This window comes from Enhydra lutris, unplaced genomic scaffold (assembly GCF_002288905.1).
Source record: "Enhydra lutris kenyoni isolate GAN:26980312 unplaced genomic scaffold, ASM228890v2 scaffoldscaffold13, whole genome shotgun sequence".
In the NCBI taxonomy this organism is placed as follows: Eukaryota; Metazoa; Chordata; class Mammalia; order Carnivora; family Mustelidae; genus Enhydra; species Enhydra lutris.
The window spans coordinates 54,370,257-54,394,991 of record NW_019154097.1 but is presented as its reverse complement, the minus strand read 5'-3'; the positions used below and the strand labels follow the sequence as shown (position 1 = coordinate 54,394,991).

The 24,735-nt window shown below is 52.7% G+C and overlaps 1 protein-coding gene across 2 annotated transcripts; it reads left to right on the top strand.

The window, feature by feature from the left end:
• LOC111146064 (carbohydrate sulfotransferase 12) lies at positions 1–21,233 on the top strand. 2 transcript variants are annotated; one of them, XM_022501443.1, is made up of 3 exons: positions 3,229–3,249; positions 16,844–16,961; positions 19,815–21,233. In XM_022501443.1, the coding sequence occupies exon 3, from the start codon at positions 19,902–19,904 to the stop codon at positions 21,159–21,161; it is 1,260 nt and encodes a 419-aa protein (XP_022357151.1). In that variant the 5' UTR covers positions 3,229–3,249; positions 16,844–16,961; positions 19,815–19,901; the 3' UTR covers positions 21,162–21,233. The 2 variants fall into 2 exon arrangements, with proteins under 2 accessions (XP_022357150.1, XP_022357151.1); XM_022501442.1 differs by lacking the exons at positions 3,229–3,249; positions 16,844–16,961 and adding an exon at positions 1–43.
• Positions 21,234–24,735: the final 3,502 nt, after the last annotated feature.

Here is a 24,735-nt window from a genome sequence, read left to right as displayed (position 1 = left end):
GCGAGGCGGTGGCTGCGAGACGACGACGACGAGGTGAAGTGAGGTGAGCTAAGGCGCGCGAGGCGGGGGTGCGGGGCGACGTGCGGCGCGGGACGGCGGGCCGTTGGGGCGGCGGGGCGGCGGGCGGGTCCGGGCTCCCTCCCTCAGCCCGCGGGCAGGTCCGCTGCGGCCTCGGGCCGAGCCCCCGCGCCGGCCGCTGTGTGACCTTGGCCCGGCTCGCACCCTCTCTGAGCCCCCGGGCGCCCGGCGCTGGAGGGCTGCGGCGGCGGGTGGGGCGCCCCGCAGGCGCGCTCCCGGTCCCCTTGTGGGGCGCCGCGGGAGCGTGGACGCCAGCTCGGCGGTGCTTCGAACGGGGCCCCCACGCCGCAGTGCTCCGAGAACCCTGCGCTGGGACCCCGGGCTGAGCAGGCGCCCCCACCCCTCCACCCCCACCGCCGTGCTCCCGGGGGGCTGCGGCCACCTCCCGCCGGCCTGCGAGGCGCGGCCCCGTCCCGGGGGACCCCAGGCCGCCGCTGCGGGGCCGCGAGGCCTGCAAGGGGACCCCTCCGGGACCCTCTGCTCAGAAACAGCGGGGCTGCGTCTCCCGCGCGAGGAAGCCGTGCCCTGGCCACTAACAGAGGGACCTCCACCGCCCGCTCAGGGTCCTGGCCGCGGGGCATCCCTGGCGAGCCACTGGCGCACGCCGAGGTCCGGCTGGCGCGGAGCACAAGACACTGTGTGTCTGCGATTTATTAAATTATTTACTCTGTGCTTGCCCTCGGACAAGCTCAGGAGGCCCCGGCTGAACGCGGGCAGGCAGAAGCACCTTGAGGGGTGCTGCCCCCCCCCCCCCCGGGTGTGGGTGCAGGCCTCGGTCTGGGGGTGGGGGGAGAAGGAGAGCGCACAGGGACGTCAAGACATTTGTTTTAAATGGAGGTGGAGTTACATACATTGTGTAGGATGAAGGTGTTAAAAGGGCGGGTTTGATACACTTGCTGTTGCAATCTGCCCACCCCGGGAGCGTACCCACACCTAGCACAGGCCGGGCTCCTGGGCGTTTGGACCGCGTCTGCATGGAATTGCTTGGTGGTTTTCTTGCAAATTAGCTGATGGGACTTCGGTTGGGTATTTGCAGGCCTGCAATCTGGCTCGCTGTGACTGTGAGCCCGCTTCATCCGTCCTGCAAACACTAAGCCACTGGTCCTTTGCAGGATGGCCAGTTGGGCTAGCTGCTGGTGATAAAGTTAGGCTGATTATGATACGGTGTGACCCGTGCGTCTAGGCAGTTATGTACAAAGTGTGAAGAAAGGGGGAAGAGTGAAGTTTATTTCCTGGTGTTGGAGTTTTCCGTGGTGCAGATGTGGGATGGATGTGGGGGCCTAGAAGGACGAGTGAAGGTTGGAGAGAACATTCCAGGTGGAGGCAGCAGGGCATGTGGAGACATGGAAGGGATTGGGGTGTTTGGGGGGGGCAGGGCGGCAAGTCCCTGGATTCATTGAGAAAGGGGGTTTGAGGATTGGGGTGGAAGCTAAGGCCAAAAAGAGGTTTCTTTTCCGAAGGGCCTTGAATGCTGTTCTAGACTTTGGGCTGTTATCCTGATCTTCAGTGAGGGGGTGGTCAGGATTTTGGGTGGGATGTGATAGGTCTGTGTTTCAGAAAAGTAGGGCTGGGTAACAGGAAACGTGGGTTCACAGTGTGGGGAGCTGGAGCCTGAGTTGGGTGCTGTTGTAGAGGGAATGGCTTCGGGATGGAGGCCAAAAGAGTGGAGAGGGTCATCAGATTCGAGCAAGCAGGAGAACCCACAGCGTGTGGTGCTCTCTAGGGTGTGGTGAAAGGGAAAGGAAAAATGCTAGAGTAACCAAGGTTTCTCACTTGGCTGCTCGAAGGACAGAGCTGCTGCCTGTGATGGGAAGTGCTGGAGCTGATGTGGAGGGGCATTTGGGTTGTAAGCTTGTAGGCTTGCAGGGTTCATAGTGTTTGTGGGCCTCCTGGATGAGACACCCTCTCATGGATGAGTTTCTGGGGCAGAAGCCTGGGGAATACCAGCGAGGAAGGGATAGGTGCTGGAAGAGAAGTGCGTCTGACGGCCAACACTGGGCCTGCACTTCATGGCCATCACTGCGTATCACCACAGCTGGGAGGTGATTGCCTTCTAGAAAGGTCCTGAGGCTAAGGTGTGCTTGTGGAGGAGAGACCGGTTATTGATACTGCTGAAGCAGATGCAGCTAGTGTACCATTAAAAAAAAACAACAACCAAAAAAAATACCCACAACTTATATCTTATTTTCGATTTTGTTTGTCTCTCTCCCTCCAGAAGCTAGCTGTTGGTTTCACACCTCCTTAGTGTGTCCGTGGCTGTGGCCAAGGGCTGCTGCTTCTTCAGCCACTCGCGCATACATGGGCCTCATGATAGCTGACACAGCAACTCCGTCCTTCCTGCAGTTAACCCAGGTGGTGGTTTCTGTAACTGCTTACAGAACTTGACAAATATTGCAGAGAGGTATGGGAAATGCCAGGCATAGCTGGGTAGGGGGAGAGGGGCGGGATGCAGTGAGTAGAGTTGATGGCTCCTGGAACACCACCAGCTGGCACTTGCCTCTTCAGGCAGGAGAGTGAAAAAGTCTTTGGGGAGTGTGAGTAGCTCAAAAGAAAGGACCTAAAAATAGTGACACCAGGGGCCCCCCCGGGTAAGGAGGCTCAGGTGGAACCGCACCATGGTTCAAAGCTTCCAAGTTCTTTTGGCACCCTACCTCTTAAATAGGAACAGATAACCAAGTACATGTGAAGACACCTCTCATTTGGAAGGTAGAGACCCTAGCTCACGCTTGCAGGCGGTGGAGGGTGTGCAGGAGGAGGACTGAACAAGCGGGCTATCCCTAACATGCACACACAGAGAAGGGGAACTACTGTATGCAAGAGACAAGAGCAGGCCACTCTAGTAAGAAAAAGAAAAGAAAGTGGGGGGAACACTTGAAGAACCAAAAAGAGAACTCTTGGATATAAAAAAACACAGTTGGAGAAATAAAAAGCCCAGTTGGTGGGTGAAAGATACAGTTGAGGAGCTGGGGAAGACAGACCTAAAAGCAAAAATGGGAAGTGAGAGAGAAAAGGGAAGGATCAGAGCAGGAGGCTGACATCTGAATGATCTGTTTCAGTAAGAAGAGAGAAAATAGGACAAGGCCGTCCACAAAATAATGCAAGAGAATTTCCTAGAACCAAAACTTCGTGAGGAAGGGGGTTCCCTCCGTGGCCAGCACTGTGTGTGAAAAGGCAGGTGTCCTTTGCTCTCCCCATCTGTTCAGTTCCCGGTATGGGTCCTTGCAGGGTGGGGAGCAGGTTTGCACAGTGAGGGATGCCGCGTTTCCACAGTAACGAGTGAGAGTTTGAGAAACAAGGGATTTATCTGGAAATGCTTTCGAGGCCATCAGTTTCAGAATTCAGGTAGTGAGAGTGCAGATGGAGAGAGAGATGTGCACACCCACTCCAAGGCCCGTTGCTGTGAAATCTCAGAACTCTGGGAGGAGGAAGATTGTGGTAGCTTCTAAAGATTTTATTTATTTATTTGACAGAGAGATCACAAGTAAGCAGAGAGGCTAGGCGGAGGGGGGGGGGATAAGCAGGCTCCCCGCCGAGCAGAGCCGATGCAGGGCTCGATTCTAGGACCCTGAGATCATGACTTGAGCCGAAGGCAGAGGCTTAACCCACTGAGCCACCGAGGCACCCCTGATTGTAGTAGCTTCTAGAAAAAGAATAAGAACAGGCCACCAGCAGGTCATCACAGAATGGTGCAGAACACTGTGGGGACTTGTCTACAGCAACAGGAAGGTGGAAAGCAAGAGAGCATGGCTTTCAGAATTCTGAAGGAAAATACCTTCCAGGGCGCCTGGGTGGCTCAGTGGGTTAAGCCGCTGCCTTCGGCTCAGGTCATGATCTCAGGGTCCTGGGATTGAGTCCCGCATCGGGCTCTCTGCTCAGCCAAGAGCCTGCTTCCCTCTCTCTCTCCCTCTCTCTCTCTCTCTCTCTCTCTCTCTCTCTCTCTGCCTCTCTGCCTACTTGTGATCTCTGTCAAATAAATAAATAAAAAAATATTAAAAAAAAAATACCTTCCACCTCGAACTCTATACTCAGGCAAAAGAGGGTAGAATAAAGGTATTTTCAGACATGCCCCAAAAGTTCCTGTCTCACGTACTTTAAGGAATCAACTGATAGACAGTGAGGTGGTGAGTCTGGAAGGACAGAGCCAGAGGAGACGGGGTTTTCCTGAGAGGAGGTGGGGAGGCCAGCGTGCACACCTGTCCGGAGCTGACTCCCCAGGAGAGAGTTCTTGGGGAAGGTGAACTTGACATGGCACCCGGGCACTGGGACATCTGGAGAGGAGATGTGGACAGCTGGCGGGGCTGGGCTGGATTAGTGATGAGTCCATGGAACACAAAGCAAATGAGAGCACAAGACTGTCATTAGTTCCAGGGAAAATAGACTGTTGTGCAGGAAGAGAGAAATAATTATGGTGTATGGCGAGGCGAGGCTGTGAACAGCCTTTGCGCAGTGATTGTTTATGTAAACACCGAATATTGTTCTAATTGAAACATATTGTGCCTGTCTGGAGATGGTGTAGGGTGAGTGGGCCGTGGGTGTGTGAAGGGCGCGGGGTGGGTGGAGGCATTTCCACCTGCTGTTGTCCCCTCCCCCCGCCCCCGCCAGGGCGGTGCGGGAGGCACTGGCCTAAAGCCAGTCCCCTGCTCTTCAGAGGCAATGGGGAGCCTGCAAGGTTTGGCCAACCCAGTGCAGGTGGGTAACGGGGAAGGGACAGGCGCTGCTGGGTTTGTGGCAAACTCCCCAGCACAAATCTCACCCTTTAACATACACACATGTGTGCGGAACGTTGATAAAGACAGTCACACCGCGCTTCCAGCTCTACTGGGTGAGGCGGGCAGAATTTCGCCCGTGTTTGGTGCTGGGCTCGCTCTCTCGTGGGCCCTTTTCCTCACTCCAGAGAGGAGAGTCGACTTGTCTTGGTTTCCTCTTCATTATTGTCATTGTTCTCTGGATCCTGTCTCCTGGCTGTAGTCGCATAGCAGAGGCTGTGTGCTTCCTTGAACTGTATTATTTTTCTTTTACCTTACTATAAAGGGGTTTTACAAGCATATTCAAAAGTAGGAAGAGTTGGGGCACCTGGGTGGCTCAGTGGGTTAAAGCCTCTGCCTTCGGCTCAGGTCATGATCCCAGCGTCCTGGGATCGAGCCCCGCATCGGGCTCTCTGCTCAGCAGGGAGCCTGCTTCCTCCTTCTCTCTCTCTGCCTAATTGTGATCTCTGTCTGTCAAATAAATAAAATCTTTAAAAAAAAAAAAAAAGTAGGAAGAGTGCTCTTTTGAATTCTTTGTTCCCTTTGCTGGGTTTCGGAAATTATAAAATCAGGGTCAGTTGTGTTTATCTGTTTTCTGTTAGCAGAACAGCTCTTTATTAAGTACCTACTGTGTACCAAGCACTATTCTAAGCCTTCGGGCCACCTGCCTTCTCACGTTTATGTGTTAGTGCAGACAGGGAGCAAGTAAGCCCGAGAGCGTGTGGTACTGAATGCGATGACACATGCCACAGAGGAAAAGCGGGTCTGGATGATGGGGAGTGCAGGGTGGGGAAGGACCAGGGGAGGCCTTGCCGACGAGGTGAGCTCTGAGCAGAGGTCAGAAGCCAGTGCAGGGTTGAGCCACTGGATTCCCCAGGCGTGCATGTCTAGGCAGAGGACAGTGGATGCGGGCCAGGCAGTGGGAGCCCACGAACAGCAAGGAGGCCACTGCGGCCGGAGTGGGGCCAGTGAGGGGGCCAGCGGAAGAGATGAGAGTGTGGGGTCCCATCAGGTAGGGCTTGTCAGTGGCCACTGTAAGGACTGGAAATGGGAAGCTGTGAGACTCAGTGATCGGAGGGTTTTGAGCAGAGAAGTGGCATGGTCTGACTTGTCACAGAATAACCATGCCACCATGTTGAATGCGGGTTGTGTGGGCTTGAGTGCAGAGAGCAGGTTGGAGGTTGCTGTGGTCATGAAGGTGAGAGCTGAGGATAGCTGGAACAGGGTGCAGAGGACGGGTGGGCACCAGAGGGACTGGAAGAGATTAGAGTCTGGCTTTATTTCAGAGGGAAAGCTCCAGGCAGGTTCTTAAACCAGTTATGGTGAAATTTATCATCAATATTTTCCCGTGAAGTAATTTATTTGAATTAACTTAACTCTGAGAAATGAGTGCTCACTTGGACTCCAGAGTTAAATTCCATGCAGCAAATCCTTGAGTCTTGAAGGTGGAAGGTACAGGAGATGCGATCCCCGGCTTCTAAGAACTTGAAGTTTGGGAATGTGGGCATGCCTAGTATGCATGCCTTGAGAGCCCGTCTACATGGGGAGATCAGTGGGGCTTCGGGACCCGGGGCCAAGAGACCAGTGTGAGTGGATAGCCCTCCATGCCCTGGGCCCAGCTCCTGGGGGAAGTTACTTTACCTAACAGGCCAACTTTGGGCTCGATTTTCATTCAGGTCTCTTGGGACGCACATTATCCTTCTGTTTCATCAACATGACCATTTATTACTTGTTATTATGTAGATACCCTGTCAGATGTAGTTCTCAGGGTTAACTGAATACAAATGAAGTAATTCTGTAGACAGATGAACCCAAGTTCTGGTGGCTTCAGGTGAATGCCTGTTTTACTATGGGGGTTTGTAATCCAGCTCCAAAGATGCAGGCACAGCCCAAAGAGTAAATGTTGAGACCACTCACGGAAACTTTCCAAATTTCTGTTGACTAAGTGATGGAAACTGCAGTGAATTTTTTGCTTTATGTAGTGTATGCGAAGCTGGAAAAGAAGTGGGTAGTTTCTGATATTTTTGCCAGTCGCATAAATGCATAAAACTGGAAACATTCTCGGAGTTCTTAGTGAAGTCCATGTCACTTGATTTAATGCTCAGAAGTTGGTTATTTGGACAAGAAGAAGCAAATTTTCTCAGAAACAAAGTATAAAAATTTGAGTGTCTGCCAAAACCCAGGCAGTTGTGCATGGAACAGTGGGTTCCTAAATCAGTTGCCAGGGCTCAGGTGCCCGGTCTCTGCAGGTGCTAGCCATGCAGGCTTGGGCGAGTTGTCCGAATGTTTTGCCCCAATTTTATCATAATTAGTATGAGGATTAAATAAATTAATACACGTAAGACCTTACCATATCACTTTTGAAAACATATTAGCCATTGTTGTAATTACGATAAAATTAGTTGAAAGCATAGAGACTTCTTTGTTGATAATTGACTCTTGGTAGAAAGTATGAGTAATAAAAAAAATAACACATTAATAGAATACAAATATTTGAGGGCGCGATAAAGATGGGAAAATAAACAAGGCCAGCTGCCTAGTCCAAAGAGGATGGCTAAATATTTTACAAAATAGTTCATATGTTATCGCGTTTATGTTCTCAGTAGCTCTGATTAGCAGAAAGACCTTAATCGGTGGTGGTTTGTGGTCGAGAAGCTGAGACTCAGACTTTAGGTGATGTCTCGGGCCACTCAGCAGAGCCTGGCCTGGGCCCCAGGATGCCTTTCCTCTTCTTCCCAGTCTGTGAATGTCTGTAGGACTTTGTGGCTGGTGTTTTCATCCTGTGTTGTGGAAACTGGTGAGAGCTAGTTCATGGCATTTATGTTGGAAAGGTTTAGCTTCTGGAGAATATCTCCATCGCCCAGATTTCCTCCTGGCCCTTGGCACGCTGTGATTTCTGATACTGGATTTGCCTTTTTTTTTTTTTAAAGATTTTATTTATTTATTTGACAGAGAGAGATCACAAGTAGATGGACAGGCAGGCAGAAGAGAGAGAGAGGGAAGCAGGATCTCTGCCGAGCAGAGAACCCGATGCGGGACTTGATCCCAGGACCCTGAGATCATGACTCGAGCCGAAAGCAGCGGCTTAACCCACTGAGCCACCCAGGCGCCCTGGATTTGCCTTTTGAAACCTTCCTGTGAGTGGAATCACGTGGAATGTACTCTTCTTTGTTTGAGTTCTTCTGTTCAGCATAATATTCAAGAGCTTTCTCTGTGTCATTGCGTGTGCTGATTCATGAATCCGTGGCTCGTTCTCCCTTATTGCTGGGTAGTTTTCCACTGAATGAGTCCACCCCAGTTTGTGTATTCATTCCCTTGGTGAAGGACCTCTTGGATGTTCTCAGATTGGAGCTATTTTGAGTAAATCTGCAGTGAGCATTCTTGTCCACATCTTCGTGTGGACAGTCCCTGCATTCAGGGGGCTGGTCTCTGCTGCTGTATCTGAACGGCATCACCCAAGGTCATCGAGGTTCTCTCCTATGATCTTCTAGGAGTTTTCTAGTTTTGCCACGTAGTAGGTCTTTAATCCACCGGGAGTTCGTTTTTGTGAGGGCAGTAAGGTCTGTGTCTGGATTCTTTTACGTGTTTGTTTCTTTGCGTGTGGACGTCCGGTTGTTCAGCGCTCATAATTGAGGCGGGCTGCCTCTGCTGCCTTGGGTTGCCTTTGCTCCAGACCAGTTGACTGTATTTATGGGTCTGTTTCTGGGCTCTCTGTTCTTTTCCAGTGATCTTCTTCTCTGTTCTTTTGCCAATACCACATGCTCTTGTTTGCTGTGGCTTTCTGGTAAAGTCTTCCAACTTCATCCTTCTTCAGTAATGTGTTGTCTCTCCTGGGTCTTTGCCCTCACGTATAAACGTTAGAAAGTGTGGGTAATAAAATAACTTCCTGCGATTTTGATTGGGATTGCATTGAAGCTGTACATTGGGAAGACCCGATATCTTTTTTTTTTTTTAAAGATTTTAAAGACCTGATATCTTGACAAACATTGAGTCTTTCTGTCCACACATGGAATATCTCTCTGTGCATGTTACATGTATTTTGTTAGAGTGATACCTACATATTTTATTTTCAGGAGTTCTAATATAAATGGAATTGTGTTTTTAATTTCAAATTTCACTTGTTCTTTGTAGATAAATAAGAAACTATTTGACTTCTGTATATTAACTTTGTATCCTGTAAACTTAGCTATAGTCGCTTGAGCCCCTAAAATTTTGTAATTGAAAAATCATAAGTAATCTAAGATTTTTATCACATTTTGATGGTCAGTTTGATTGGTCTTTAAATAGAGTCCCTAAGCATTATTGTGGCATATCCATTTTCATGGTTCTTATAGAACCTTCTAGGAATTGAAAAATATGCTGGATGTTTTTTAATACCAACTGTTCTGACTTTTTAAAAAGTTTTAACATAAAAAAAGAATCTGGGCTGTATGCAAAAAGAGTTGATACCAGCTTTATTCGTAGTGGTCAAAAAAAAAGGGAACTAACCCCGGGCACCTGGGTGGCTCAGTGGATTAAAGCCTCTGCCTTCTGCTCAGCTCATGATCCCAGGGTCCTGGGATCGAGCCCCACATAGGGCACTCTGCTCAGCGGGGACCCTGCTTCCCTTCCTCTCTCTCCGCCTGCCTCTTTGCCTGCTTGTGATCTTTGTCTGTCAAATAAATAAATAATATCTTTATTAAAAAAAAAAACTAACCCAAAAGTCCATCAGTTGGTAAATGGGTAAACAGTGGTGTATCCATATGATGGAATACTGGTGGCCATACAAAAAGGAGCTTACGGCTGACATGAACACCACCCTGGACAGACCTCAGAAGCAGTTTGTGACGAGCCTGCATCCTACGTGGTTTCACTAGGTGCTGTTGTAGGAAAGGCAGAACCAAGGCCAAAGAACAGACAAGTAGTTGCCTAGAGCTGAGCGTTGGGGGAGGAGGAGGGAACTTCAGAGAGTGATGGAAACGTCCTGAATCTTAATAGTGCTGTACATTTGCCAACTCATCAGACTCTACAGTTAAAGAGACTGAGTTTTACTGTATATAAATCAGACCTCAAAAAAACTGATTCAAAAACAAAAGGAGAGGGGCGCCTGGGTGGCTCAGCGGGTTAGAGCCTCTGCCTTCGGCTTGGGTCGTGATCCCGGGGTCCTGGGATCGGACCCCGCTTCAGGCTCTCTGCTCAGCGGGGAGCCTGCTTCTCTCCCTCTCACTCTCTGCCTACTTGTGATCTCTGTCAAATGAATAAATAAAATCTTCAAAAAAAAAAAACCAAAAAAAAAAAAAACAAAACAAAAGGAGAAACAGAGGTGAGTTAACCAGGAAAGAAGGTTCTTTCAAAGAAATGGTGCCAGAACAGTGGGATATCTATATGGGGAAGTTAATCTCAACCCGGCCTCTAGGATTGTCCTATTGGCTAGTGGCTGCAAGTCTTTCATTGGACATTCTTTTCTACCGTGGCAAACAACTATATCCATTTCTTAATACTTTCTTTTTTTTTTTTTTTTTTTTAGATTTACTTTTTTATTTTGAGAGAGAGTGAGTGTGCCACGAGTGGCGGAAGGGGGTAGAGGGCGGGAGAGAGAGAGAGAGAATCTCTAGCAGACTCCATCCTGAGCACGGAGCCTGACGTGGGGTCCAGTCCCACGACCCCAAGGTAATGACCTGAGCCGAAGCCACGAGTCGGACGCTTCACTGACCTCCCAGGCGCCCTCCATTTCTTGACACTTACTGTTTAGTTCTCACTCGTTCGATCTCTTCTGTCTACAACGTGTAGTAAACACACATGCACCCTTACAGTGCAAGTGATGAAGCAAATATGCATATGAGGGTTCCCCAGAGAACAGAATCTGTAGGGTGTGTGTAAAGAGATGTGTTTAAGGAATCGGCTCATGTGGTTATGGAGGCTGAGAAGCTCAGACCCAGGGGGGCCAAGTCTAAGCCTGAGGGCAGGAGACTTCTGTCCCGGCTCGAAGACAGGCAGGCAGAGGGGAGACTCTCTTTTGCTTCACCTGGTCGATCTATTCGGGCACTGAGTAGGTTGGGGAAGCCCCCTCTGGGAGCGCCGTGGACCTGACTCCGTCTACAGGGTCAGAGGTCAGTCTCGTCCAGAAACAACCGCCCCCCACATGCCCCGGATACCGTGTGGCCAGCAAAGGGGACTCAGAATTAACTGGCACATGCCTCCCGACCTGTGTGCCCTGCAGTCACCAGTTCTGCTGCTGAAGTGTGGAAGGTGCCCTGACGCAGGTCCTCCCGCGGTGTGGCCATGGGGTCCCTCTCCCCCACGAGAGTGACACACCCCGGCCTGGGAGGGAGCTCAGCCCCCCGCTGCCCGCCATAGACCGCCCTGTGGTCCCCCTGATGTTTGCGCGCTGCGGTGTGAGGGCCCCTTCAGACCAGAGCCTTCCATGGGCAGCTGGCATGAGCTCCTGCCCGCGCGTGTTTAGCATCCCCTCGCCCAGCTGAGACACCGCCCTTTCTGCACAGCTGCCTTGTGTTGGGGTTAAAGCTAACCTGAAGCCTGATTGTTCACAGGGCGCTGACAGGCCCCTTGCAGAATACCAGCCCTCAAGGCAAAGCTTTCGGGTGACACTTGGCTCCCCATCCTCTTGGTGGAGGCAAAAGCCGGAGGCTGACTCCCAGCACGCCGCCTCAGCCGGGCCTCTGGGTCTCCAAAAACTCTGAGGCTTTTTGTAGGCGCTTTTTTGAAGTCATGGGAGACTTGTGTTTGGAAATAATGCCCTTATTTTGTGAATGAATACTCCTTTGAGGTCAGTGTTGTTCCCTGACTTGGTTCTGCTTCCAAAGGGCTGCCCACTTCAGTTCTCACCTGCCCCCCCCACACCCTGTGTGCCGTCCTCCCCAGAAGGCAGTAGAGTGCTCCCCCAGAGCCCTGGCTCCTGCTGCCTCCATGCCTGGGCCAGAAACACGCAGGTCCCACTCCATGTGGCAAGGTAAAGCTTGTTGGCAGTGCTGTGTGGTCGTCTCTGTCCCTTGCTCTGTGCACCCCTGAGGAGTTGTGCACCCTGTTTGAAGCAGCACAGGCCCTTCCTTCCTTCCTTCCTTCCTCCACAGGCCATTTCATCCCCTCGGCCCACAATCACAGCACAATCCACGACTGCTATTTCTGAGGCTCGTTTGAGGCTGAAGAGGATAGCACCCAGGACTGCCCTTGTTCCCTGACCTTAAACATGACCCATGGCCTCAGCCTCATTGGCGAGTGGTGTGGAGGGACTTCCCACATCGGTTTGGAAAGGGCTGGAAGGGGTTGCCCCTGAAGCTAGCCTGGTCCTGGGGCAGAACTCCAGGGCAAGGCAAGGCTTCCAGGACCAGTCTCACCGACGAAGAGCCAGATGCACAGGGTTTGGGGAGTCCCAAAGGGAAGACTCATCTTGTTTCCATACACCCATCCCATCATTGTACATTCCTAAAACTTCAACATTTGATAAACAAATTGCAGGTAAAGTCAGTCTGTTGAGCTTTTTTGCAGGGTTGTGATGTTAAGCCGTGGCTCTAGGTTTATAGACTTTGTTACCTACGGCTGTCCCCCACTACAGGCCTTCCTTATCTTTGTGCGTTTTATTTACTGTCATTCATGTGTTTTTTACACAGTCTCCTGCATTTCCCCTTATTTATTCAACAGTACCTCTCGACAGTCCCTCCACGTCCGCTCTTGTGGCTCCAAGTCTTTTTTTCCCAATATTTCTATTGTGGTAGGACACGTAATGTAAAACTCACCATCGTAAACATTTTTAAGCCTGTTTCACGGAGCCTGAAGCACAGTCACAGTCACAGTCACACTGTGCAACCGTCAGCACGTTCCGTCTCTAGAATTCACTCATCTTTCCAAACTGATCCTCTGTCCCATGGAATACTAACCCTCCCATTCCCTCCCAGCCCCCTCGGGACTTCACGGGAGTGGGATCCTATGGCACCTTTTGTGCCTGCCTGATTTCACTCCACAGCGGCTCCTGGAGGTTGCTCCGCATCGTAGGGGCTGCCAGAACGTCCTTCCTCTTGGGAGCCATGCGATACCCCGCCATACATGTGTAGGCCACGCTCTGTTACCCCGTTTGTCCCCCCGGGCACACTGGGGTGTGTCCGCCTGTTGGCTGGTGCGGACCATGCCGCCGTGAGCATAGCCTCACAAGTACCACTTGGAGACCCTGTTTCCAGTCCTTCTGACTGTAGACCCAGAAGTGGAATTGTTGGGCCATGTGGTCATTTTATGTGGTTATTCAAGTTTCCATTTTGGGGGGGGAACCTCCTTACTGTTTCTTACTGTCTTCCGCAGTGGCGGTACCAGTTTGCGTTCCCGTTGGTCGGGACAGAGGGTTCCAGTTCCTCCCTGTCTTGGCCAATACTTACCTTCTGGGCTGGTTTTTGTTTCATTGAAGATTTTATTTATTTTTTTCTAAGTAGGACTCGAACTCATAACCCTGAGATCAGGAGTCGCACCCTGCACTGACCGAGCCAGCCGAGCCCCCGTTTTGTCTTGTTAGTTTTTGGCTGGAGCCATCCGAATGGGCGTGAGCTGGTACTTCCCTGCGTTTCCCCAGTGAGTGGTGTGGAGCATCTTTTCATGTGCTTAGGGGCAGTTTGCCTGTCTTCAGGGAGATGTCCGTTCAGGTTGTTGCCTTGAACTGGGTTTTTGGATGTTATTTTTCTTTTGAGTATTAGGAGTTCTCCATTTATTCTGGATATTAAGCCCTCATTAGTTACATGATTTGCAAACATTTTTCTCCCATTCTGGGGAAATCTCCCCTGTGGATAGTGCCCTTTGATGCCCAGAAGTTTCTAATTTGCATGAAGTCCAATTGGTTAATTTTTTTCTTCCATTGTTAATGCCTTAATTTTTTTTTTATTGCTGTGTATCTTTTATGAAAGGAAAAAATGTTTTTTTCTCATAGTAAAAACCAGTCGGTGCTCAGTATAAACAAAAACAACTTTAAATACAGAAAGCCATGAAGCAGTAAGTCAGAATCACCCAGATGCCCACCGCCTGGGGGTGCTTGCTGATGCTGTCTTGGGGCTGGTGCTGGTGGCGGGGCCCTCTTCCCTGTGTGCCATCCGTGCTTGCCTGATAGCCAGCCCCTGACCCGGGAATGTTCCCTACAATGACCCACAGCCCACTGAGTGGTCTAGTCTGATGCAGATTAGGAGCCTCATTATAAGTAAGTTAGTTGACTCGTTGTTTACAACATAAGCCATAGATTCACTGCGAGGATGAGAAGAGCCTGATGGGGGGGCTGCCTGTGTGAACTGCTGCTGGCCCAGGGCCAGGCTGTGAGACATTCGGGGCCAGAACGGGGCCCCTCCTCAGCCGGGGTGCTTCTCCGTGCCCAGTCATACTTACGTAGGTTATTTATGGACTAAGAACAAAACTGTAGAGTTTGAGTATATTAAAGGCTAAAAGATGGTAGTGTTTGGTGCTAATCCACCAAATAAGGAAAAAATCAGAGCGACTTTAAATGGTTCCTGGTTAAGAGAAGACAAGCTTTCTTTGCACTTAGAGAACCACATTCGGGACAGGTAACAAACATCCGGTGTGCCTGCTCCGCCTCTGTTCCGGGCAGACTCACCCAAGGGGAGCATCAAGGGCTGGTTGTAGGCTGACTGGGGCTCACTCTGCTGTGACCTCTGACCCCAGGACAGTGCCTCTACGTCTGTCAGGTCAGAGAACACAGGAAACACGTGCCCGTGTGTCACAGAGAGGCACCTGTCAGCACCTGGACTTCCAACGAAGCACGATCTTTCTAAGCCCCTTCTGTTCACCAGCTTGAATTTAGACTAAGAAGAAACTTCGCACGTGTGACTTCAGTCCCTGGGGAGAGATGGGAATATGTGGTAGGGGGGTGTGTCTGTGTCCTACCAGGGCCCTGTATGCGAGTGCCTCCTACAGCAGAGTACCATCCAGATCCAGAAGGATGGAGCCGTGGGTCTATATGATCACGTGGATGAATCTCAAAGCTTGCTGTGTGATTCCATTTATAGAACACTCGAGAAAATGCGAACTAATTTATAGTGACAGAAAGCAGATGAGTGGCTGGAGGGGAGGGATGAGCTGGGGAGAAGGGTGAGACGGAGCAGGCATGAGCTCTGGGGGTTCAATGGAGGTGTTCCCGCTCTGACCGTGGTGATGGGGTCGTGGGTACACACGCACGTCCACATGCCTCAGACTGTCCCCGTGAAGTCGGTGCAGTTGCTTATGCGCCACTTCTACCTCCCACAGAGGTTCAGAAGAACGGGGACATTCAACAACGGAGCCGGGGAGCCTGCGTGGGGCTTGACTTCCAGGGTGAGGCTTGAATCCAGACGCTGATGTGACCCCTCCGGGTCTCGGGTCCCTCAGCTGTCGGGGGTCATGCTGCCTCTCCCAAGGCCACGTGCAGCGGGCCTGGGGGAAAGGACGTGGGTAGCACACTGCTCCCAGCACCTTGCACTTGGTGGTGAGAGCCCTTTAAAGGGCAGCTCCTAGTAAAAGGATATTACCTGTACGTATCCTGTGATCCTAAAAATAATCGACCATGTCTTTTCTTGCAATTCAACTGAAGTCGTATGATGTGACTAGTAAAGAGCATCCGTTTCCCCCAAACTACTGTAGGCCCTGGCATTTGCCAGTGTACATGTCCTCCTTGCTGGCTGTTCTTGGCATTCTCTGTGCACAAGTGACAGCGTGGTTCCTGATGTGTGGTGGTGCCTGTGCCCACGGATGGGACGCAGGGTCTCTGCCCCGTCTCCACAGAGCTTGGGAGTCTTGCTCTGAAAACACAGCTGGAAACCAGGCTCTCAAGCACATGACATTTTCCAGCACGTTTTCCCTTTGCTGCTTTCTCAGCCTTTGACGAAACTTTTTTTTGTTTTGTTTTGTTTGTTTTTTTGATATGGTTTCACCTGCATCTCTAGAACTGCTCAGCCTTTTACATCCTCTGGAAGGGATGGTCTGGAAAACTTCCATGGCCCGTGCTTATGATCTAGCTTTACAGACAGGCTGTGATGTGGTGAGATTATAACCATTCCGGTTCTCCGGACGGCCGTGATGCCCTCAAAGGGCGCTGGCCGACCTCTGGCAGCAGCCGTGTAGGAGACGAGCACTTCTAACTCTGATGGTTTCACAGCACAGTGACTCCCTTCATCCCTGGGCTACAGCTTCATGGGGTTTTCCTGCGCCCCCGGCTGGGTAGTCTTTTCTGTACGGGGGCCTTGAGAGCGCTGGGGGCTCAGGAAGGACTCATGAAGGTGGCAGTGACCAGAATGTCATTTTTTTTTCTCTGTCACTTGCCTGTTTCAGCACCTTTCACATAAAGCCCCACACTGCCCTTCGTCTGCCGACCTTTGTACCGTGAGCATGGGTTACTTTCTCCATAAAAAAAACAAAATGGGGACGCCTGGGTGGCTCAGTTGGTTAAGCAGCTGCCTTCGGCTCGGGTCATGATCCCGGCGTCCTGGGATCGAGTCCCACATCGGGCTCCTTGCTCATCAGGGAGCCTGCTTCTCCCTCTGCCTCTGCCTGCCATTCTGTCTGCCTGTGCTTGCTCTCTCTCCCTCTCTCTCTCTGACAAATAAATAAATAAAATCTTTAAAAAAAAAAAAAAATGAAGTGAGCGTGAACAAAAACTGCACAGGTGGGTGAAGATCGCTTCCAGACTTCAGCCTCATGAACTTTTAGGTTCATTTAATGAAAATGCATCAGGTCCCAGGTGCATAGTTGAGCATGCACAAGGAATACAGACTCGGAAGGTTCAGACAGGGAGAAGTCAGAGAGCACCTCAAGATGTGCTCTGTCTGAGACTGCTCAGATGCCCGCTGATCCTGACAGAGTTCCCAGTATGTCTGAAAAGTGGACACTCTGGCTTTGGGCCCCTTTATGGTCGTGCATCTGTTGTCTCGTTAGGCTGGACCCATGTCTCAGTTTTGTCTTCTGAAGCCGCACAGGGTAAGTCTGTTCCCTTCCCATGGGACAGCCCTCCTGCTGACTCGAATCTCTTCTCCAACCAGAGGATCCAACCTCCTCCCCTTCCACAGGTGCTGTGGGGGAACAGACCCTGCGAACCTGGAGAAGCTGGAGGAGAGGCAAGGACCCCACTTGGTCTTAACAAGTGGATTAAGACACATGCCCGTCGAACGGTTCTACGGAGAGGAGGTGAAGGCCGGAGAGAGGGGTACAGATCTTGAACTTTTTCAGAAACCTCAAACTGTCAGGTCACACTTAACTGAACACGGGTATGATAACTTGTATTTTACCCTCTACACCCTGCAAGGGGCTGTAAGATGGTCCAAGTCCAAAACATGGACCTCAGAACAGAGAGGTGAAGGGGAATGATCTCGCTGGAAGGGATTAGCATCTTGTGGGACCAATGAGCGTGGCCAGCATCCTTCCTAGAGCTGATGTCCCAGGACTGCACTGGGCACAGGGGCCAGGTGTGGTGGGTCTATAGCTGTAGGCCTGTGTGTTCACAGATTAGTACCACCTTTGCTGTCCACCTCATCTTTTTTGCCTTGTATCCAGCTCTGAGGTCTCTGTCCTGTATCATTGGTTCTTTTTGATCTAGGTGGATAGTTTGACATCGCAATCCAGCTCTGATTTCCCACCCATCTTTCCAGCTTATTTGTTCATCTTTCTGAATCTAGATTCCGCTCTGAGTCGCTGGCAGCATGGGCCAGCTCTGCCAGTGGCGTGGGGGACTGCCCCTGGGGAGGAGATAAACAGACTCACATACTGGGGGATCTGGCAGGGGGCTAGGGGGTTCACTGACCCTGGCAGGTGGCCATCAGGAGCTAACCTCCACTGATTAATATGTGACAAATGTTTTCCATCCTGGAGTGGGATGGGAAGCACAGTGCCACCTCCATCTATCCCAGTGATGATGGCCTGGTATGGAGGTGCAGGCCCAGCTCCCCCTGGGTCCTCCTGTTGTAAGGGGAGGGGAGTCCAAGTGTATCTGTGCTGCTCTGTGCCATCTTCGTCTGCGTTGGTGCCCAGGGGGAAGGTCAGCTCCCTGCCTGGCCCTACTAAACCATGAGGGCAGGATTGGTTTTTCCACTGGTGTCTGGCCTAAGTAGTGCAGGTGTCTCTAAAAAGATGTTCCTGCTGTTGGGTCGCTGTGAGGTTAGGGACAGTGCTCGAGGCCCTTCTTGCTCTGTGTACCAGTCGTAAATGGGGAGTGGGTTCACAAGACCTCCCTCAGGTTGGGTCATTCACTGGAAGAACCTGCGGAGCTCATGGAAAGGTGTATTCACCGTTAAGGTTCGTCGCAGCAAAGGATTCAGATGACAAGTCAAGGGAAGAGACGCAGAGGGAAGAGTTGTCCCCTCCCGGGAGGTCTGGATAGCACCAACTCCAGCTACCGCTGATGGGTGACAGCCGGTAGAGTGCGCCCCCACGTCTTCATGGGTGACAGCAGGTCAAGTGCTCCCCGACATCTTTGCGTCCACAGTCTCTCCTCAGGCTTTGTCATCAAACAGGTTGACTCCCCACATGGCTGACCTTAGTCCCTAGCCCCCAATCACATTGTTAGCCCAAAGCTCCCAGTAAACAAAGCCCCTCCCAGGAGTTGCGTGCAGGAGGAGCCTCTTAGGGCAGAGGCCTGGTCCTTTGCCAGGGTTCTTCGGCGGCTCTTCCTGGGGCTTTTCTCCTGTACCTGTTGGCTCTTCAGGGTCGGAGGTAGTGCCCTCTGGGACGGGGGACAAGCTCGTCCTTCTGCGGCTCCTCGAGTAGCCAGGTCCTTGGACTGTCCTTTCTGAGCCTTCCTGGGCCTGTTGGTTGTGTCCCATCTCTGGTTCTGTTGTGAGTGGGCAGATCGGTAATGGCGCAGCCCCCTCCGGGTGGAACCAGAAGGGAAACTCGGGGTGGCCCTGTAGGTGGTGACGGCACATCCTCTCATCTTCGGGCTAGCGTCCCAGCACTAGGTCAGACACCGTGTCTTCCCTGTGGTGTCCCTAGAGCTTCTCCAAGTACCTGGGACAGAATTGGGGCTCAGCCTGTGTGTCAGACAGGACTGGCCCAAGGATGGGCTCCTCTGGCATTTCTGGAATTGACCTTGACTGTGGTCGAGGACAGCCTTCAGTGAAAGTTGTAAGGGAACCACAAATCCAATGTCCAGCCTGCTTCTCCCCATGCACAAGGGCAGCCGCCTGCCCCGAGCCAGTGGGCCTGCCACTGGGCCTGCTGGCCAACCTTGCCAGGGTGCCATCCCGGCACCTGCTGACATTCGCAGTTGCCAATCTGCCCTGCCTCCCTTTGCCCTCCCGCCACCCTTTCAGGCAGCCTTTCCCCATCTTCATCTGTGGCTCTGCCATGGTCTCACTCCTCTGTGGGGTTACCAATGGTGCTCTTAGGGCCTGGAAAGCTCTTGCATGGGCCCCCTTTCAGCTGCCCCATGAACCCTTCCTGTCCCTGCTGTGATCTCCGGTGTGCCCGTCCTTTCCACGTAGAGGGGGACAGAGATGGTGCACAGTGTCCAGCACATGTCAGCTGCACAGAGCGGCCTGTTTTTGATGTGGTTATTTGCATTAAATGTGCACAGCAAAAGGTTTTCCTCAGAAGCTGGGACGTCTTTAGCATTTTTGTAAGTTGTAGCATACATTCAAATTGAACCTTGTGTTTTGGTTTTGCTGAGCACCTTTCCTTCCTCCTCCACATTTCCTGCCTATGAGGGTCTGTGTCCCTGCCCGAGCCTGGTCTGTCAGCCCTCCCTTTTCAGTGCAGTGACGAAAGATCTCCAGTGACCTCGCCAGCCACCGCCGTCCTCTGGGCCCTTCGAAGCAGCACTCAAAGTGGCATTCATCCCCCTATCACACAGAGAGGCTGAGACTCGGCAGAGGTGGCCTTGTAAAACCTAAGTTGTGGAGGATGGAAGTGTGAGGGGTGGGGCAGGGACTTGGACCACGAAGGGAGGTCTGAGACTTCAGCAAGCACCGTCCATCAGAGTCAGAATGCAAGAGGACACTCTAGCTGGACCACAATCTTTAATGTAGCTCTGTGTTACCTTTCCAGGGTCCTGAGTGCAGTGTCCCGTCTCCATGAAGCTGATGTGACAGCATCCAGGTGAAAGGGCCCCCCCCAGCCCTGTCCACGGGCAGGATGACCAAAACCCGGCTCTTCCGCCTGTGGCTGGTCTTGGGCTCTGTCTTCATGGTCTTCCTGATCATCGTGTACTGGGACAACGTGGGCACTGCCCACTTCTACCTGCACACTTCCTTCCCCAGGCCGCACCCCCTGGCGCCGCTGCTCACCCCCACGCACGGGGCGGAGAAGGAGTTCACATCTGACGTGGACGCGTTTTTGCAGAAGCTGCTTGGTGGCAGCCTGAAGCAGAACGCCCCTTCGGGTAAAAGGACGGAGCAGCCCTCCGTGCCGACCTCCAACAGGCCCGTGCTGAGCAACGCAGAGGAGAGCGTGAGGGGCTACGACTGGTCCACCCGCGATGCCCAGCAGGGCCCAGACCCGGGCGGGCAGCAGGCCGAGAGGCGGAGTGTGCTCAGGGGGCTCTGCGCCAATGCCAGCTTCGTGTTCCCCACCAAGGAGCGCTCCTTCGACGACATTCCCAACTACGAGCTCAACCACCTCATCGTGGACGACCGCCACGGGGTCATCTACTGCTACGTGCCCAAGGTGGCCTGCACCAACTGGAAGCGCGTGATGATCGTGCTGAGCGAGAGCCTCCTGGACCGTGGCGCTCCCTACCGCGACCCCCTGGACATCCCCCGGGAGTACGTCCACAACTCCAGCACCCACCTAACTTTCAACAAATTCTGGCGCCGCTACGGCAAGTTCTCCCGCCACCTGATGAAGATCAAGCTGAAGAAGTACACCAAGTTCCTGTTCGTGCGGGACCCCTTCGTGCGCCTCATCTCAGCCTTCCGCAGCAAGTTCCAGCTGGAGAACGAGGAGTTCTACCGCAAGTTCGCGGTGCCCATGCTCAAGATGTATGCCAACCGCAGCGGCCTGCCCACGTCCGTCAGCGAGGCCTTCAGCGCGGGCCTCAAGGTGTCCTTCGCCAACTTCATCCAGTATCTGCTGGACCCGCGCACCGAGAAGCTGGCACCCTTCAACGAGCACTGGAGGCAGGTGCACCGCCTCTGCCACCCCTGCCAGATCGACTACGACTTTGTGGGGAAGCTGGAGACCCTGGACCAGGATGCCGCCCAGCTCCTGCGGCTCCTCAAGGTGGACAATCTCCTGCACTTCCCCCCGAGCTACCGGAACAGAACTGCTAGCAGCTGGGAGGAGGACTGGTTCGCCACCATCCCCCTGGCCTGGAGGCAGCAGCTTTACAAACTCTACGAGGCCGACTTTGTCCTCTTTGGCTACCCCAAGCCCGAAAACCTACTTAGAGACTGAAGGCGTCGGGGGCAGTCCCGGACCTCAAAGCCAGCTGGGCGGGTGGGGCTTCTTCCAACCCGGACCAAGGGTCCTGCCGCACCACGGCCTTCCTCCCAAGGATGGGCGAGGGGTTGCCATGTGTATTTTTTTACGGCTTTGTTTCCCTCCCAGCCTGGCCTGTGGTGCAACTCCACAGCGCTCCCGTTGACCAGGCAGCTGGAGACACCTGGATCGACGGCTCCCACACTCCAGTTTTTCAAATCACCTGCGGTTTTGCAGTCTGGACGTACTGTTTATTCCACTGCCTGTATTCCTTGAGTACTGTGTTAATATTGTTTTTTTAAGATTAATATATTTCAGATATTTAATATGAAAAGTGGAGGAGAGGATGGAGTAAAGGTCACATCTGCTTCTGCTGCCTGCTTCCGTGGTTATTCTGGTAGAGCGGCAGGTGCTCGGGAAGGGGCTTCGAGGGATTGGACCTCAGAAGCTCGGGTGAGGGCAGGGAGTTCTCATGGTCATCTTCAGCAAAAAGGAGGAACCTATGCTTGAAATCAAGCCTCACCTGTATTTTTTTTTTAAGATTTTATTTATTTATTTGACAGAGATCACAAGTAGGCAGAGAGGCAGTCAGAGAGAGAGGAGGAAGCAGGCTCCCTGCTGAGCAGAGAGCCCCGGGGCTTAATCCCAGGACCCTGGGATCATGACCTGAGCTGAAGGCAGAAGCTCAACCCACTGAGCCACCCAGGTGCCCCCTCACCTGTATTTTTAAAAGGGTAGCAGACAGATGCTTCATGAGCCAAAGCTCTCTGACCATGTGTTATCAGTGAGAAGGGGAAGCAATTAGAAAGGGTTTTGTCCTTGAGACCATACCTCTGGTCGCAGTCACGGAAGCAGGATGTTAGCTGTTCCCATGAGGCTATAAATCATGGACGTGCTGTCACAAGGACAGGATGAGTAGGGGCCTGACCTGAGAATCCGTTCCCTGCCGTCATCAAGGTGAGGTTTGGGTGGGATTGTTGTCAGAGACTTAGCTGGTCGGCCTCAGCTCCCATGTGGAGAGTCCCCTTGAGGACGTGACTGACCGTGGGATCCTCATGTTTGGTAGTCCCGACTCCATAGCAGTGTCCGTGTGGGCCTGTCTAGGAAGGCCCTTTCTGCACATCTGGTTCAGACCGATCTGCAGTTGTGGCTGGGACCCTGTAGTTGGCAGGAAACGTGCAGTCATTCCATGGCGTGTGGGCCTCAGGTGTGACCTCGTCTCCTTAGTCTGTAGCATCTGGCCCTCAGGGCCCAAATTTCTGGGGAGCTGGCCGCTCACCGTGCTGTCCTCCTGCCAGCTCTCCTTAGTGTGTGGTGTCCTTGCTCTGATGGCTTCACGATGGCACTGAGATTTGAGTCGTGGCCTCTGGGTGCCCGCCTCAGACTCGGGCTCCCCGGGGCCCAAAACCACCCGCTTTCCTTTCTGTAAGTTCCCCTTTTTATAAAACAGTTGGCAGCAAAGATGCTCCTACTCGAGGAGTCCAATTTTAGAGTCACTGAAGAGCCATCACCATGTGGAGGAATCCTGGGACGTAGCTGTCCATGGCACCACAAGCACTGGGCTTCAGGTCAGTAGGCAGATGGGGTAGCTCTGCCTTCGGGGAATCTTGTGACCCTGCTGTGTGAGACGAGAGTGGGGACCCCCAGCCTCAGGCCAGTGGGCCGAAGGCCTTCAAGGACAGAGCGTCAGAGAGCGAGGTGAGGTAAAGGCGGGTGTCCTGAGGAAGGTGGTGCATGAACCCGGCCTGAAGGATGGGGGGTGGCTCGGATGTTCATGGTAGAGTGTATGACGTCAGCACAGGAGCAGGATGTATCCAAGACGGAGGTACTAACCACTGGTGTCCATTGCCAAGCACCCTCATGTGTCCTTCCCCGTCCCCTTGGTCCTGTTCTCTGGTGTGGACGCTGCATGGCAGAGGTCAGGTGGGGCCAGGACTTGGAGCTGGTGGGCTTCACCGCCACCGCTGGGATGTGGATGGGCTGTGAGTGGAGTCTGGTGGCCTTGACTGTCAGGCCCAGGAGTTGAGGTCTCACTTAGACAGCAGCAAGCCGTGGTGGAAGTTTGGGGATGGAGGAATTTGGATTCTTTGGAATCAGTGTGGCATCGGGTTGAGTCATGGAGGTGGCCGAGAATCCAGTCAGCAGGCGACGGCTGCTGCCCTACTCAGAAGGGGCCTGTGCAGGGACAGTGGGGAGACGGACAGACAGGAGGAGGGATGGTATTCTGGAGAGGTTCCCTCCCAAGCTGTTGCTGTTCTTGTGTATGACGAAAGAGAAGCAGGGAGAAGTCAGGGGAAAGTCAGAAGAACACAACACAGATCTTTCTTCTGACCTGTAACATCCCCCCGCCGATACGTGGTCAAATACGCGTAACATAGAATTTATCTTCTTAACCACTTAAGAAGTTTCAGGGGCATTAAAGGCATTCACACCAGTGTACCGCCCCCATGGCCATCAGGCTCTGGAACTTTCTCATCTCTCCCCTGGGTGAAACCCTGCGCCCATTCCTCCCTCCCCCCGCCTGGTGCCCACCCTCCTGCTCACTGTGTCTGTGACCCTGGCGACTCCAGGGACCTCACAGAGGTGGGATCCTGCAGTGTCTGTCCCTTGGGCTCTGGCTTCTGTCACCCAGCATGCTGTCCTCAAGGTCCGTCCCTGCGGTGGCTGGTGGCCGCGCGTCCTTGCTTGTTAAGGCCCAGGGTGTTCCTCAGGGTGGATGGGCCACCCCATGGCGTGTGTCCGTTCTCCCACCAGGGAACACTTGACTGCTTCTACCTCTTGGCTGCTGTGAGCAGTGTGGCCATGCTCACAGCTGTGCACAGATCTCTGTGAGTCATGGCTTCCATTTCCTTCGGGTGAGTACCCAGAAGTGGGCTGCTGAGTCGTAGTTGACCTGGTCAGCATTGGCAAACTGCATCGGGGTGGGGAGACATGCAGATGACGTGTCACGTGGCTAGAGGGGAGCTGGGAGGCTGTCCTGGGGAAGAAGGACAGTATGGGGGACAGTTTCCAATCTCCTTTACGTGTGTTAAGGACACTGTAGATTTCAGTCCTGGGCTGTAATTTTGAGGAACTGGTTTTCATCAGAATGGGCCAGCACGTTGAAATCGCAGTTCTAGAATGCATCTTTAGCCGCCATCATCACCGTGGCTCTTGGCATCTGTCTCTCTTGGTAGTTTCTTACTGAAATGTGTTTGTTTCAGGAATGTTCAGACAAACGTCAAAATTCACGGGGTGCTGGCTCACGAAGGGCAGGGCCCAGCTCTGCATTCCTTTATCCGCGGTTCTGCAGGTAGTTACACTGTAGGTCAGCTTCCCTGGGTGTTGGGGGGCATGTGTGCAGGGACTGTGGGAGCGGCTTCCCGCGGCGGCCACACACCTGTCCAGATTCCTGTGCTGCCAGCTGGGCCCGACCTCAGGGCCACCTGGGGGACGACGCAGGATGTGATGGCAGAGAAGGTCCTCGTCAACCGGCCCCCACCTTGTCCCTCTCTCGGGTGCCTCTTTCCCTGACCCACAGGATTGTGTCCTGTAAAGAAATTATTTTTCT